We start from the raw sequence: 12751 nt of genomic DNA on the forward strand, positions 1-12751 counted from the left end.
ATAGTTACCAGCTAATGAAGTAGTCCAAATAAGTGCAAGGTAGCAGAATATATACAAATTGGCCCACAGCTCATCTACTGCAGACATTAAAAATTAAAATCCAATTACAACTCGTATTGTCAAACCTGGCTGTTGCCGCTTACGGCAACCTGTGTGCAGGGTGGGGGATTATGTAAGCTAAGCTCTCAGCTGCACGGAGTGAGGGCCTCGAGGAACCTCCTAGAGGGTCTGCAGGCATCTCTCCTATCCACTGGCCCCTCTGGCACCTAAGGGATCCCACAGACCTGCCCCAAGTGCCAGCTGAGGGAGTCCCTGCCTGGCCACCCCCAGGAGGGGTCGCTGCCAGCCTGCTGGTCGTCCTCCCAGTGCCCCCAGCAGCTCCCTGACAGCAGCCGCATCAGCTCTGCTGGTGGCTGGGTGACAGGCCCAACCCCGGGGACCCCAGACCAGCCTTGGGCTCACTGCACTCCCTGGACTCACCTCATACAAGAGGTCAAGGCCAGCAGACCCCCCCACCTCCAGCCAGGGCACCCCAGACACAGCACACACTGCCTGGGCTGAGAAAGGATGAGCCCTCTGCCACCACGGGCACAGGGTCACAGCCTCTGGGCAGGCACAGGCCAGGGCAGGGGCACCGAGCTGTTGGGCCTTGGGAAAGGGGGCCGTGGGGACCCTTCAGACACTGTCCAAGGGCACACACTCCACCTGCCTCCCCGCACTTTCTGGAACCCCTGATCCTCCCCGCAGGGCCACACGGAGGATGCGGCTAGGGGTCACATGCAGAGGGAATATGATGGGAACGGGGGGCTGCTTACCGCAGAATCCTAGGGGAGACAGGCCAGCTGGCTCCTGTTCTCACCACCCAGGAGAGGAAATGATGACCTCTGACCTCTGTGAACCCCCTCTGGGGCTGCAGCTCTCTGACTGGGCTGGGGGCTCAGAGGACCCTGGCTGATCACAAATGCTGCCGTGAGTGCAACCTTCGGGCCCCAGGTGCCCCGGTGTCACCTCTCGGGGGCCAGGCACAAAGGAACAGAGAGGACACAGAGCTGGCACATTTCCAGGGGTGGAGAAGGCCATGGGGAAAGGCCAGCCTGGGCAGGGGGTCTGCAGTCACTCTGTGCAGCTCAAGGGTCCCTGAGCAGGACAGGGTGGAAGAGAGGGGTGGGGAGGCCTTCTGCTTCCTGGGCTTCCTCCCTCTGCCAGCCACAGAGGTGTCCACTTCCCCAAAATGACGCTGGCCCCCTAGCTCCACTCGAAGGCCCTGGGCCCCAGGAAGGCCTGCTTCTCCCACCCCTATCAGCAGACCACCTGGGCAGAGCTTTCCCTGAGCCTGGCTGGTCCTGCCAGCCACAGCAGTGCCCACCGCACACACCCCTGCCTGCCAGCACTGGGAGAGGCTGGCCCGAGGCCAGAAGCGGCACCTGCATCCCCAGGAGACATGCCAGCCCCCTCTCTGCGCAATGTCCACCCAGCACCCAAAAGGCAGGGCCCCTGTTGTGCCGTCCACACCCAGCTAGAGAACGTGGCCTCTGGACCAGGGCTCTGGGGGCGCAGTTTCAGCTCAGACATCCATCCCCAACCAGGGCAGCAAAGTTTGCAGGGGGCGGCCCCCGGATCCCTCAGCCCGCATCTGCAGTCTCCAAGAGAGCCCAGGACCTCTCCCGTACCGTCCTACACCCATACCCCGGCCCGACCCCTCCAAGATCAGGGCCGAGGTCTGGACCTCAGAAGCAGCTCAACCCACCAGGCGGCGGCGGAGGCCAGCACGAGGGGAGCCGCTCGCGCCCCCTCCCCGCTGGGGCCCGGACCCGCCGCCCAGGGCAGCGGCGCCCCCGCGCGTTCACGGAGCCCCGGGCGCAGCAACAGGAGCGGCGCGGCACCTACTGTGCTTCCGCGGGGCGGCTCCCGCGTCCATTGTCTCCGAAGCGGCGGCGGCGGCGGGGGGCCGCGGCAGTCCGGGCTGGAGCGCTGTTAGCGGCCGGCCCGGGGCTCGGGCTACGGCTGGGGCTCAGGCTCGGGCTGCATCGCCCCGCCGACTCGGAAGCCCGCGGCGGGCTGTGCGCGCGGCGGGCTCGGCGCGCTGACACTGCGCCCCGTGGAGGCGCCGCGCGCGGAGAGCGCTGTCACTCGTGCCTCCCGCACCACACCCCCTGCCCGCCCCGCGCGGGGAGGGGGCCGGGGGCGCGGGCTCACGGCCAGCGCAGAGCTGCGGGCGCGGGCCGTGGAGCCGGAGCTCAGAGCGCGGGGCGCCGGGCGCATAGTGTGGCCAACCGGCCCGCCCGGCGCTGGCCCGGCCAAAGTATAATACACTGCAAGGATGCGCCGGCAGCCTCCCCGCCCCGCCCCCACGGCCCCGCTCCGGGCCTCGGGTAGGCCCGGGCCGTGGGACCGGGAAGGGGGCGGGGCCGAGAACCGCTTCTCCATCCCCGGCAGCACACTTGTGGAGCCAGCCGGCAGCTCGGCCGTGAGACGGGTGCCAGGCGTTGCCCTCCCACCACACTCCCATCCACCGCCACCCTGGTGCTTGAAGCAGGGACCTGTGCCACCCCTCACCCAAGGCGTAAGGTGGCACGTGCAGAAACCTGCAGGAGTGCCTGGAGCTGGTGGGGGAGGGGTGGCGGCCCAGCCCCAGAGCGGTTCCTGGGCAGGACACCAGGCACCCCCCCAACCCTCAGCTCACATCAGGGGGCCAAGGGCCCTGAGTCAGAGGAGGGGCGCTTAGCTGCCGCTGTCTTGGAAACTGGGACACTCCCCTCTTCCCCCCCGCAGTCGAGAGAGAGCCTGGACACCAGGGGCAGCAGTGGGAACTGCCCACTGCCTGCCCGCCACAAAGAACAACACTCCCTAGCAGCTGCCCCAGCACACTCCTTGTTCCAGGTCCTTGGGGGCCCCCTAAGCAGTGACACACAGGCTCTGGACCCTGGTCTCTCCTTTGTGGGACCTCTCAGCCGGATCAGGCTTCTTGAGAGCCCCACACTGCCCCTTTCTACTGCAGTGGAGGAAGCAGGGACAGGCCAGTCAGAGAACAGGTCCATTCAGGCACCTGTGTCCAGAGAGGCCGAGATCCCGCCTGCTGGCTCTGGTCTAGTAATGACAGGATCAAGATGCACACTCGAGTCCCAGCTCCCCACAGACCCGTGCAGATGTAACCTCAGCTCAACGCCTCCCCTCTCTGGGCCTCAGTTTCCCTGAATATAAGACCCGTTGGTCTCTAAGGTTCTTTTTAGACTGCTGCAGCCTGGAGAGGCCCAACTTTCCCCAGACTGCATGGTGGGTGCCATGATGTGCCACAGACCATGGGGTGGGCCTCAAGATCCCTCCCAGGCAGGGCCTTGCTGACTCCCGAGAAATAGCATGCTGGCACCAGCCAGGGCCAGCCTATCTCCCGAGGGTTTCTGCTTTCCCGGTGCATTGGACAAGGGCGGAACTCCTGCTCCTGCCTCCCCCTGCACACCTGCACTAGGAGCTGAAACCAGGCAAGTGCTTGGGGATGCTTGTCTAGCCAAGGCTGACCTAGCTCTGGCAGCCTCTGCTCAGGCTCTCCCAGGCATCAGGCTCTCCCACTGGGCTGCAAACTGGAGACAAAGACCCCCCCACCCCAACACTGCCGCAACTGTCAGAGAGATGCATCCAGAGCTACAGAGGCAGCAGTCAGGGCATGCCCCCACCCCCCACAGGGATGCACCCTCCGTGCCCAGGGGACACAACTGAGAGCCCAGGGCCCAGGGATAGAGAGACATGGAGACACTCAGACGCCCAGACATGCAGAAACCAAGGGTAACGATGAGACAGGGAAACTAGGCTTGCTCCCACAGGAAGCCAAAACTTAAATGTAAATTGGAAGCCTTGAAAGAAGTTTCCATCCTGAGCCAGAGAATCCAAGAATCCCCAAAGAGGACCACAGAAGTTCTGGGACTCAGGGCCTCCAAACAAGGAGGCTGCACAAAGCATGGGCTGTCTGTGTGTGGATGCAGGGCCGCACACAGTGCGCGGGGTCTGTGTGGACACTCCTACTGCACTCGACATGTGCTGTCTGTGTGGACATGCCCTCCAGACCCTCTGGGGGCAGCCTCAGCAGCCAGGATGGACAGCCTGCTCCCTGCTCACCCACCTGTGCCCCCACTGAGACCCCCCGGCCACCCTTCCTTACCCATGTGTCCCTGGCTGGCTGCTACACAGGCCTCCCCATCAACCCCTCTGGCCTCAGGGCCTCCCTCCAAGGCACCCTACCCCTGCTTCTCCTACACGGGCCTGAGCGGCCTGCTCTGGCTCCAAGCCCTGCTGTCACTCAACACAGACTGCTCAGCCTGGTGCCCAGGGGGCCCACCCACTGGCCTCCACCCCTCTCACCTGGCGCCCAAGGACTGGAGTGAGACCCCTCCTGCAGGAAGCCTTCCCTGGTTCCCTCATCCTCCAGGCTCACTCCCTCTGGGACTGCCACATAGAACTTCCCTTGAGATGTCACAGGGGCTTTGCCCTTGTTTCCAGTCTGTCTCCAGCAAGATGATGAGGGCCCTGCAGGCGGGGCACCCTGTGCCCACTGCTTCCCCAAACATACCAGCCTCTCTGGCTGCAGGTGGCCTCAGGCACATCTGCTCTCCAGACTGACCCACTGCTCCAGGCACCGTGAAACCATCCCCATGGACAGCATTGCCTGGCTCTGGGAGCAGCAGGTGGTCCAGGCGAGAGCCCAAGGTCACTCTTGTGGGCAGAGGCCCAAAGACACACACGTAGAGGCAGTGAGAGGCACAGCACACGCCATGGGCGCTCACCAGATCAATAAGCATAACTGGGTGAATGTGCAATTCTCACCCGCTAAATTTAGAAAGTGTTTCAGTTTTCACCAGCATCTGGTCTTAAGACATCTCGTTCTCCATCAGAACTCAAGACAACGTGCAGGATCAGAGCCAGCTCACCCATCTCCCGCCTCTACACACAGTGCAGGGGGCAGCCCTGGCCTGGCCAGCACTGGCCTGGGTGGTAACCAGCCATCTCCATGGGCACCAGAAGGGGAGTGGGTGAGCTGCCCCCAGACCCGCCAGGAACTTTGCTGCCCCAAGATGGTGCTGACTGGAGGGATCTCTGATGGACTGGAGGTCTCTATAGGCTCTGCCAGCCCTTAGGAACCATTGATTCTTGACCCTGCTTTTCCTTGGAGAGGGAGCTGAGGTGCAGGAAGAGGAAGGCACCTGCCCCAGGCCTCCCCAACCAGAGACCAGGTATTTGGCCCCCAAAGTGCTTTTTTCATTGGCAAGGGTGGGCACTTCCATCTGGGCCTGGCAGGACAGGGAGGGCGCCTGAGCTGGGTCAGGACTCGGGGAGCCTGGTCCAAGCCGTGTATAATGTGCCCATCCACAGGGCCAGGCCAGCCTGAACCCCTGGGTCAGGCAGCACAGTCCACGTCTGGATGAAGGAGGTAGAGCATAGGAGCAACCCCCACACCGGGGGGCCTGCAAGGGAGCTGCCTGTGGACAGGAAGGGTGGGAGGCTGGTGGGCAGGCAGGGGTGGGGCAGAGGGCTGCTTCCAGAGCAGGAGCCGGGGTCAGCTGGGGAGAATACAGTCGGCGGCGGCAGCTCACGGCAGCATGGACGTGAAGGTCCGCAGGCCAGGGAGGAGGTATGGATGGGGCTGGGCTGGGATGGGGAGGGGAGGGCAGAGTCCTTGACCTGCCCAAGCCAGGGGTGGCTGGAGGTGCCCTCTCCTGGCCCCGGGTGGGTAACAGGACAGGGTGGAGAAGCACAGCACCCTCCCCATCCTCCCTGAAGGCACCCCAACCTACCTTCAGTGCCCACCACTGCCTTCTCACCTAGCTGGGGGTCACTGGCTCGGGAGCGGCAGGGAAGGACCTGGGTGACAAGGAGGGAGATGGGTGGGGGAGGGGAGTGTGCCTTAGACAGTAGGGAAGGACAGAGAGAAAGGGTGGCCAGAGCACAGGAGGGTGGTCCTAGCAGAGAGACCCTCCCCAGGGCCACCCCAGGGGGGGTCTCTGGACCAGGAGACACTGGGGCCTGCCCCTCTTCTTACCCCAGGCCCAAGCCCCTGGCCTATTCCACCCACCACTCTTATGAACCAAATATGGCTCCCATGCAGCAGCAGCCCATTCATTCATTCCCTCACTTGTTTGTTCCTTCCATCCTGTAACCACTGACAGACACTCTTTGTGAGTCCCCAGGGTACCCATTGGGATGACTGGGGATTCAGTGGGCCCCCATCCCAAGACCCCTGCCCTGGAGTCCTCTGCCCACTGACCAGTGTGAGCTAACCAACTCGCCTTGCATCCTGGTTAATGAAAACTGTCACAGCTGACACTAGGCAGCTTCCTGGCGGGACCACAGCAGGAGGGATCCTTAGAGGGGAGGGGCTGAGCAGAGGGAGAAGGGCTGGGGGGTATGAGATAGGAAAGGGATGCAGGGGCCAGATCACAGAGGGTCTTAGAGACAAAAGTGAGGAGGTGTTCTCAGGTCAGGTCAGTAAGACGGGTGGTTAGTGGGGAGGGGCCAGGAGAGGGGAGATGGGAGGCTGTGCAACAGGAGGTCTGGCTGCAGGCCTTGTTAGGCAGATGCGGACACCCAGGTGGCTCAGATGGGCAAGGCCATGGGCATGGAGAAAAGTGTGGGGACCTGAGAGGTTGAGGAGCAAGACTTGGGCTCCTGGACCATGGAGGGCAGTGCTGTCCTCTCAAACTGAGCTGACATCAAATTCTCACGCTGACAAGTCTGAGATTCAGGCAGAGCCATCTGACTGGCCTTGGGAGGTCCATGGTGCACCCGGCCAGGAGGGGGGCCTGGGCATCTTGAGTGGGGTGACTCCTGGTGGGAGTGGAGAGTGGACTTCAAGTCTCTGGGGTGGGCAACCATGCTCAGAGAGCAGGGGGTCTGAACTGGGCAGAGTGGCACCCTGCTGCTGCCCAGGTGCCCCCTTCATGGCCAGCTGGATGGAAAGGAGAACCCGAAGCTGTCATCCAGGGGCCAGGTCTGGACTACATTCTCCCTCTCCCACCAGCTCGGATCTGGAGTCCTGTGCCCACACACGCTGAGAGCTAGCTGTCCCCTGCCCACATGGCTGCCCAGCCCTGTGGGAGGACAGAGGCCCTGGGCACTGGGCTCCGGAGTAGGTCCTGGGAGGGACCAAGCAGGACTTCATGCCCCTCACCCCCACACCCACCTGAAGGGTGTCCTTCCTGCCCCACCCCTCCTCATCTAACCAGACTCCAGAGAGATTGGACCAGCCCCCTCACCAGTCCCTGCAGAGAGCTCCCAACCTGCCACCCCTAACACCCCTCACCTCAAAACACATTCATACACCCTCTGGCCTCAGCGAAACCCAAACAACTTCTGCTGAGCTTGCTACTGGCCTGGCTGGCTTCCTCTGGCCAGGATGGTTGGGCACAGTGCTTGGAGAGTGAGCCACCAGCACTGGTCAACTCAGAGGTGTCCTGTGTCCAGGGCATGAGGCCCCCTGCTCCCCTGGCCTCACTCTGGAAACCCCTAAGACCAGGTTTCCTCCCACAGGAAACAGCTCCCACGGTCCTAGCTGCAGCCCCCGACTGTCCACTGGCCCCACCCTGGACCAGCCGCTCCATCCCCTGCTTCTACCTGCCACGGCCCCTTCCCTTCTCCTGATCAGAGTTCAGTGGTCCGGCCCCCTTTCCAAGCTGCCCTGGGGTGCCCGCCCCTCTGTAGACCCGGCAGGATAGTCTGGGGCTGTCTGCCTCCCCACCCGCCATCACAGCCAGGTCTCTGCCCCAGGGCCTGGCCCAGCTCTGACGTGTGCTAGGTTTCTGGTGCGTGGGGTAGTTGGGAGCTGCAGGGAAGAAATCTCCCCTGTGCAGAAGCTCTGAGCATGGGGGACCCCCATGCCACCCCAGTTGTGGAGGCTGGGGTATCCCTCTACACCCAGGGTCTGGGTGGATGCCCAGGACCAAAACAACTCATGGCTTCATCCACACAACCAGCCCAGGATTCATGAAGACAAGAAGCATCAGTGCACATGGCACCAGGAAGAGGGGCCTGCAGGATCAGAGGACATGATCAGAAAGGTTCTGTCCCCCATCCACCTGGCTAGAAAACCCTGCAGTCAAGACTGGGGAGTCCATTTGGCCTGCTCACCCTCTGGGCCACCTGTTAGAAGCTGTGTGTAAACCAAGAGTTAATAGGCCACAAATGAGCACCTGAGGGAAGCAGATGAGCTCACAGTACTTGGACTTTATAATGTCTACTTCGTCTACTCACAGGCAGGGTTTGGTTTTGCTTCTCTAAACCAGGCTGCATTCTGGATTCCTGAGGATAAGGACTCTTCATGAGGGGAGCATGCCCCTGCCCAGAGGCCCCCAGAGTGTCCAGAGAATGAAGGAGCCCAAAGCTGCTATTGTCCAGGGAGCCACAGTCACTTTGCCCAGATGCAGATCGTCCTGAAGGTGAGTCCATGAGTCCTGCCTCCTCCAAAAGAGCCCATGGCCCCACACCAAGCAAGGAAAGGCGGCCGGGGAGGCTGGAGCAAGTGCACCAGATGCCCAGGCTGCCCAGGAAGCTGAAGGCAGGAGCTTCAAGAGCTTGGATGCCAAGCACACAGCGCCTCCAAGGAAACAAGGAGAGGTGCAGACTGAGATGCCTGCATAACTGCCAGCGATCACAGGCTAGCTAGGCACTTGGTGATGGCCGAGGCACCGCGTTCACCAGAGGGAGGCAGCCAGGAAAAGTTATGCTCTGGAAGAAGATGCAAAGGTTAGAAGGGAGCCGCAGGTCTAGGCTCCCAGGGCGGGGCTCTAGCAGGAGAGTGAGGGACAGAGAGGCACAGGCAGTGACCTGCAGCAGCTGGAGCTGCACGCAGAGGGTCAGGGAGGGTGTTCTCTGTGTCTCCAGACCATCTCCAGCAGGCCCCGCCCTCATCAGGAAAGAGACGCAGCAAGGCCAGCACAGGGGGACCAACTCCCAGGTAAGCAGCAGTCTGAACACACTTGGAAGCCCCAGGAGTTCACACTCCTGCCCTGTAGACTCACTCCAGTCCCCACCCCAGCCTCACGGCCCAGAGGCTACAGCCGCCACAGACCCTCCAGCCCCAGGCCAGCAAGGAGTCACTCCACTGCCCCAGCACTGCAAGCCCCATGGTGGTGGGGAGCCAGACCCACGCCTCAAGCCCCTCCCACAGCACCCCCAGATCCATAACCTCAGGGCAGCTCATTTGCACTCTCCCGCCGGTTGCATGGGATTCAGTTCAGTTCAGTCACTCAGTCATGTCCGACTCTTTGTGACCCCATGAATCGCAGCATGCCAGGCCTCCCTGTGCATGGGATTAAGTAACTCTAAATGCAGGAGAACCTGGGTAGGAGAACACGCTGTGGGAGTGGGGCCTGGCCCCACCCTGTCCACCCGCCCAGGCCCAGTAGGAGCTGGTACGTGTGGTTTGCTCTGGGCCAAGAGCCCTAGGCCAAGATGAGAGCCACAGAATGTGAGCCACACCAGCCACATGCACTGCCCGGGCTGGAGCCCCCACTATGGACACCATGGATGCAAGTCCAGCGTGGGTGGCACCGAGTGGGCTCCAGGTGGGTCACTGGCCCCACAGCCTGAGCAACCAGGACTCCAGAGCAGCCCCCAAGCTCCCACTTCTGGGGTGCCTCTGCTTCGCCCACTCCACTGGTTCCCATTTGGGGACAGAACTCAGCCACTGTGGCCCACAGGAGCCCAGACGTGCTTCAGTCCAGGGCAAGAAGGAGCCTCCTGACCGTCCCAGACAGCCTCCAGGACACACTGGCCTGCTTCGCCAGTTCTGAGCCTATCACCCAGCACACGGGCCTCCTACTGTCCCATGCTCACCAAGGTTGCCTCAGGACCTTCTGGAAGGACTTCCAGGCCAGATCAGGCCCCTGCCCAACCCTGCCAGCCCTGCCCTCAGCCCCACACCCAGCACAGGGTCTAGCCTGACGTCAGCATCAGCGAGCCAGGCGTGGGGGAGACAGGAGAGCATGGAGTTGGGGGCTGGGAGCAGGGGGAGGGGCATCAGTCTGAGGGTGGGGTCCCCTTTCCTCAACATCACAGCCCCTCCCAACAGCCAGAATTGCCAGGGGCCCAGAGGCCTCCCCTCCCCTCCGCTCCCCTGTCCAAGCACCCCTTCCTGGATGTCCATCCCAGACTGAGGTGAAAGGCAGGCCCTGAGCCCAGGCAGGGGACCGCATGCCTCCAAGCAGACACCCCCTCAGGCGGAGAAGGCTTGTCTGGGCGCATCCAGGGAACGTGGAGGAATGAGGTGGGCGGCTCCCTCGGGGCCCAGAAGGTGGGGACAGGGAGTGTAACGCCCACAGGTGTGCACACACTCTCAGCTCCATGCGCTCTGCTGGGGGCATGGCTCCCCAAGAGGAGCAGGCCCTCATCTGCAGAAGCACACACACGCACATCCACACACATGCAGGCATGCCCCACTAAGACACAAATCCATCATCATGCCCACAGCCCGGTGCTAGCCAGGCACCATGCAGACCCCCACCCAGGACATCCCAGGAGAGTCAGGGTCCCCTGAACTGCTGTGTCTGCCAAGGAAGTGCCAGGAAGAGCCCCCCGCCCCCCAACAACAGGCAGAGACAGACATGCTGCACAGCAGAGGGCCCAGCCAACCAGCCAGAAATCTGCACCCCAAGGTCTCTCCCTCTGGGTGGGTGAGAGACCGCCCCTGGGCACCAGGCCAACCACATACCTGAGAAAGAAACACTGCCGAGGTGCAGTGTGCCAAGCCCCCGAATACTGCTCCCATGGCCCACCCACACCCCTCCCCGGTGGGCTCAGCACCCCCGCATCCTGCAGCTCCTGGCTCGGGGCTGGCAGGCCCAGAGCAGGGAGGGGCACACACACTGTGGCAACCTCAACTCAGCCCAGCATGCTGGACCTCGGGGCAGACAGCAGCCAACCGCCCTGGGCAGGGAGGGGACAAGCCCCCCACCTCCCTATAAGTCTGGCACACGGAGCACTGCAGACATGGTCTGTCTGGCGGGATGTGGAGCCTGGGCGGTCCAGGGAGGAGCAGGGCACCACTGGGCGCCCACCTTCCCCTCAGGCAAGGACTCACACCTGGCCAGGTCTACCCACACACCTGCGTGGCTCCGACAGTTGGAAGTCGAGACACAGCAGACAGATGCTGGGTGATGGACGTGAGAAGACTGGAGAGCCAGAGTGTGGGGGCAGCTGGAGCCCGCAGTTCCCACTGCATGACCGCGCCCAGCTACGCCCATGGGGTCTGTGTACTTTCCAGTCTGGACACTAAACTCCTGTGGTTTTTAAAATCGAGAAGACAGTGGGCTCTTCAACCCACACAACCCACTTCCAAGGCCACAAGTGTCCCAGCCAACAGGCCACAGGACGCAGGCCACAGGAAATGCACACCAAGGGCCAGAACTAGAGGCACGGCACGTGGTCATAGGAGGCCCAAACCAGCTGAGGACCCCCCACGCCAGCGCAGGGCTCGCAGGGGTCTGACCGAGCCGGACGGAGCCGGAGAGAGAGCTGGCAGCCCCCAAGCTGGCTTCCTAAGCAGTCTGCTTGTGCCGCTTCCCCTGCCCAGAAGAGGTCCCACTCCTGGCAGCCCACGGCACCCCCCACCATTCCAGCGGAGGAGGCCTGACCCTTTCCTCGGGTGGGACCAGGACATCACACCTGCCAGGTGAGCCCAGAACCACGCCACTGTCTGGCTGGAGACCGCACTCACCCACGGGCACAATGTTGGTGCTCAGGAAAGACCGTCTGCTCTCCAGATCAGGGCCCAGGTCCTCGGGCGAGGGCGCCATCGCAGAATGACCTTGGCTCTTGGAGGTGGGGCAGCAGGTGAGAGGCGGGGCTGGCCTGGCTTACTAGCCAAGGCCGGCCACCTGCAGGAGGCAAGGAGGGGCTGCACTGAGGTCCCTCTGCCCGAGGGCCCCACCCCTTCCCCTGCCCAGATGGAGTCTGAACAGCAGTCCAGCCCCACTCCCTCTCCAGGGCAGGGTACAGGGCAGCCTGGTGGGAGTCAGGCAGGAGGGTGACCCCGCCACCCCCGCCCCTGCCCCACCGGAGTATCAAGGCTTTGGGAGAGGAGCCGGTACAGCCAAGGGCTTCCCAGGGGGCACAGTGGTAAAGAATCCACCTGCCAGTGCAGGAGATGCAGGAGACGTGGGTTTGATCCCTGGGTGGGGAAGATCCCCTGAAGAAGGAAATAGCAACTCACTCCAGGATTCTTGCCTGGAAAATCCCAGGGACAGAGGAGCCTGGCGGGCTACAGTCCACGGGGCCACACAGAGCCGGACACGACTGAGCGCGTACGTACACGCACAGGCGCAGCCAGAGGCCGGGACCATATCAGTGGCCTCATCACCCGAGTGTGGCTGCATCTCTCTGCTGGGACTTGTCCCACAGCTCGATAAATTTCAAAGGCAAAACAGGGGGTGTTTTTACAGAAACCAGCCAGCCTCTTCTGTAGATAGTGCTGGATGCCCTGGCCACGCAGGGGCCCACAGACCACAGGGAGAGCCCACGGCCCAGCCAGGCCCCTCTGCCCTGGCTCCAGCCCTCAGGGCCCACTGCGCTGTCGCCCCAGGTCTGCGGTCTCGGGCCCTCCCAGCCACCACTCAGTCTGGGCAGTGGCTCGAGGCCATGCTGGCCTCTCAGGCTGCCCCCTGCCCCTGGGCTGGCTGGGCCCAGGCCCCGCCCAGCCTCCTTGCAGCCTCCACAGAGGCTCTGTCGCACCTGGGCCTCTGTTCAGGCCCCTCTGCTGCTTCCCCCACCT

The 12751-nt window shown here is 63.0% G+C and overlaps 1 protein-coding gene across 1 annotated transcript in view; it reads right to left on the reverse strand.

Annotated features, from left to right (window-relative positions):
• Window positions 1-11777, reverse strand: part of PLCH2 (phospholipase C eta 2) — a 62766-nt gene extending 50989 nt beyond the window's left edge. The window contains exon 1 of the mRNA XM_052653906.1: window positions 11699-11777. Within this exon, the coding sequence (XP_052509866.1) occupies window positions 11699-11777 (79 nt within the window). The remainder of the gene's footprint in view (window positions 1-11698) is intronic.
• Window positions 11778-12751: the final 974 nt, after the last annotated feature.

The sequence above is a fragment of the Budorcas taxicolor genome, chromosome 16 (assembly GCF_023091745.1).
Source record: "Budorcas taxicolor isolate Tak-1 chromosome 16, Takin1.1, whole genome shotgun sequence".
NCBI lineage: Eukaryota > Metazoa > Chordata > Mammalia > Artiodactyla > Bovidae > Budorcas > Budorcas taxicolor.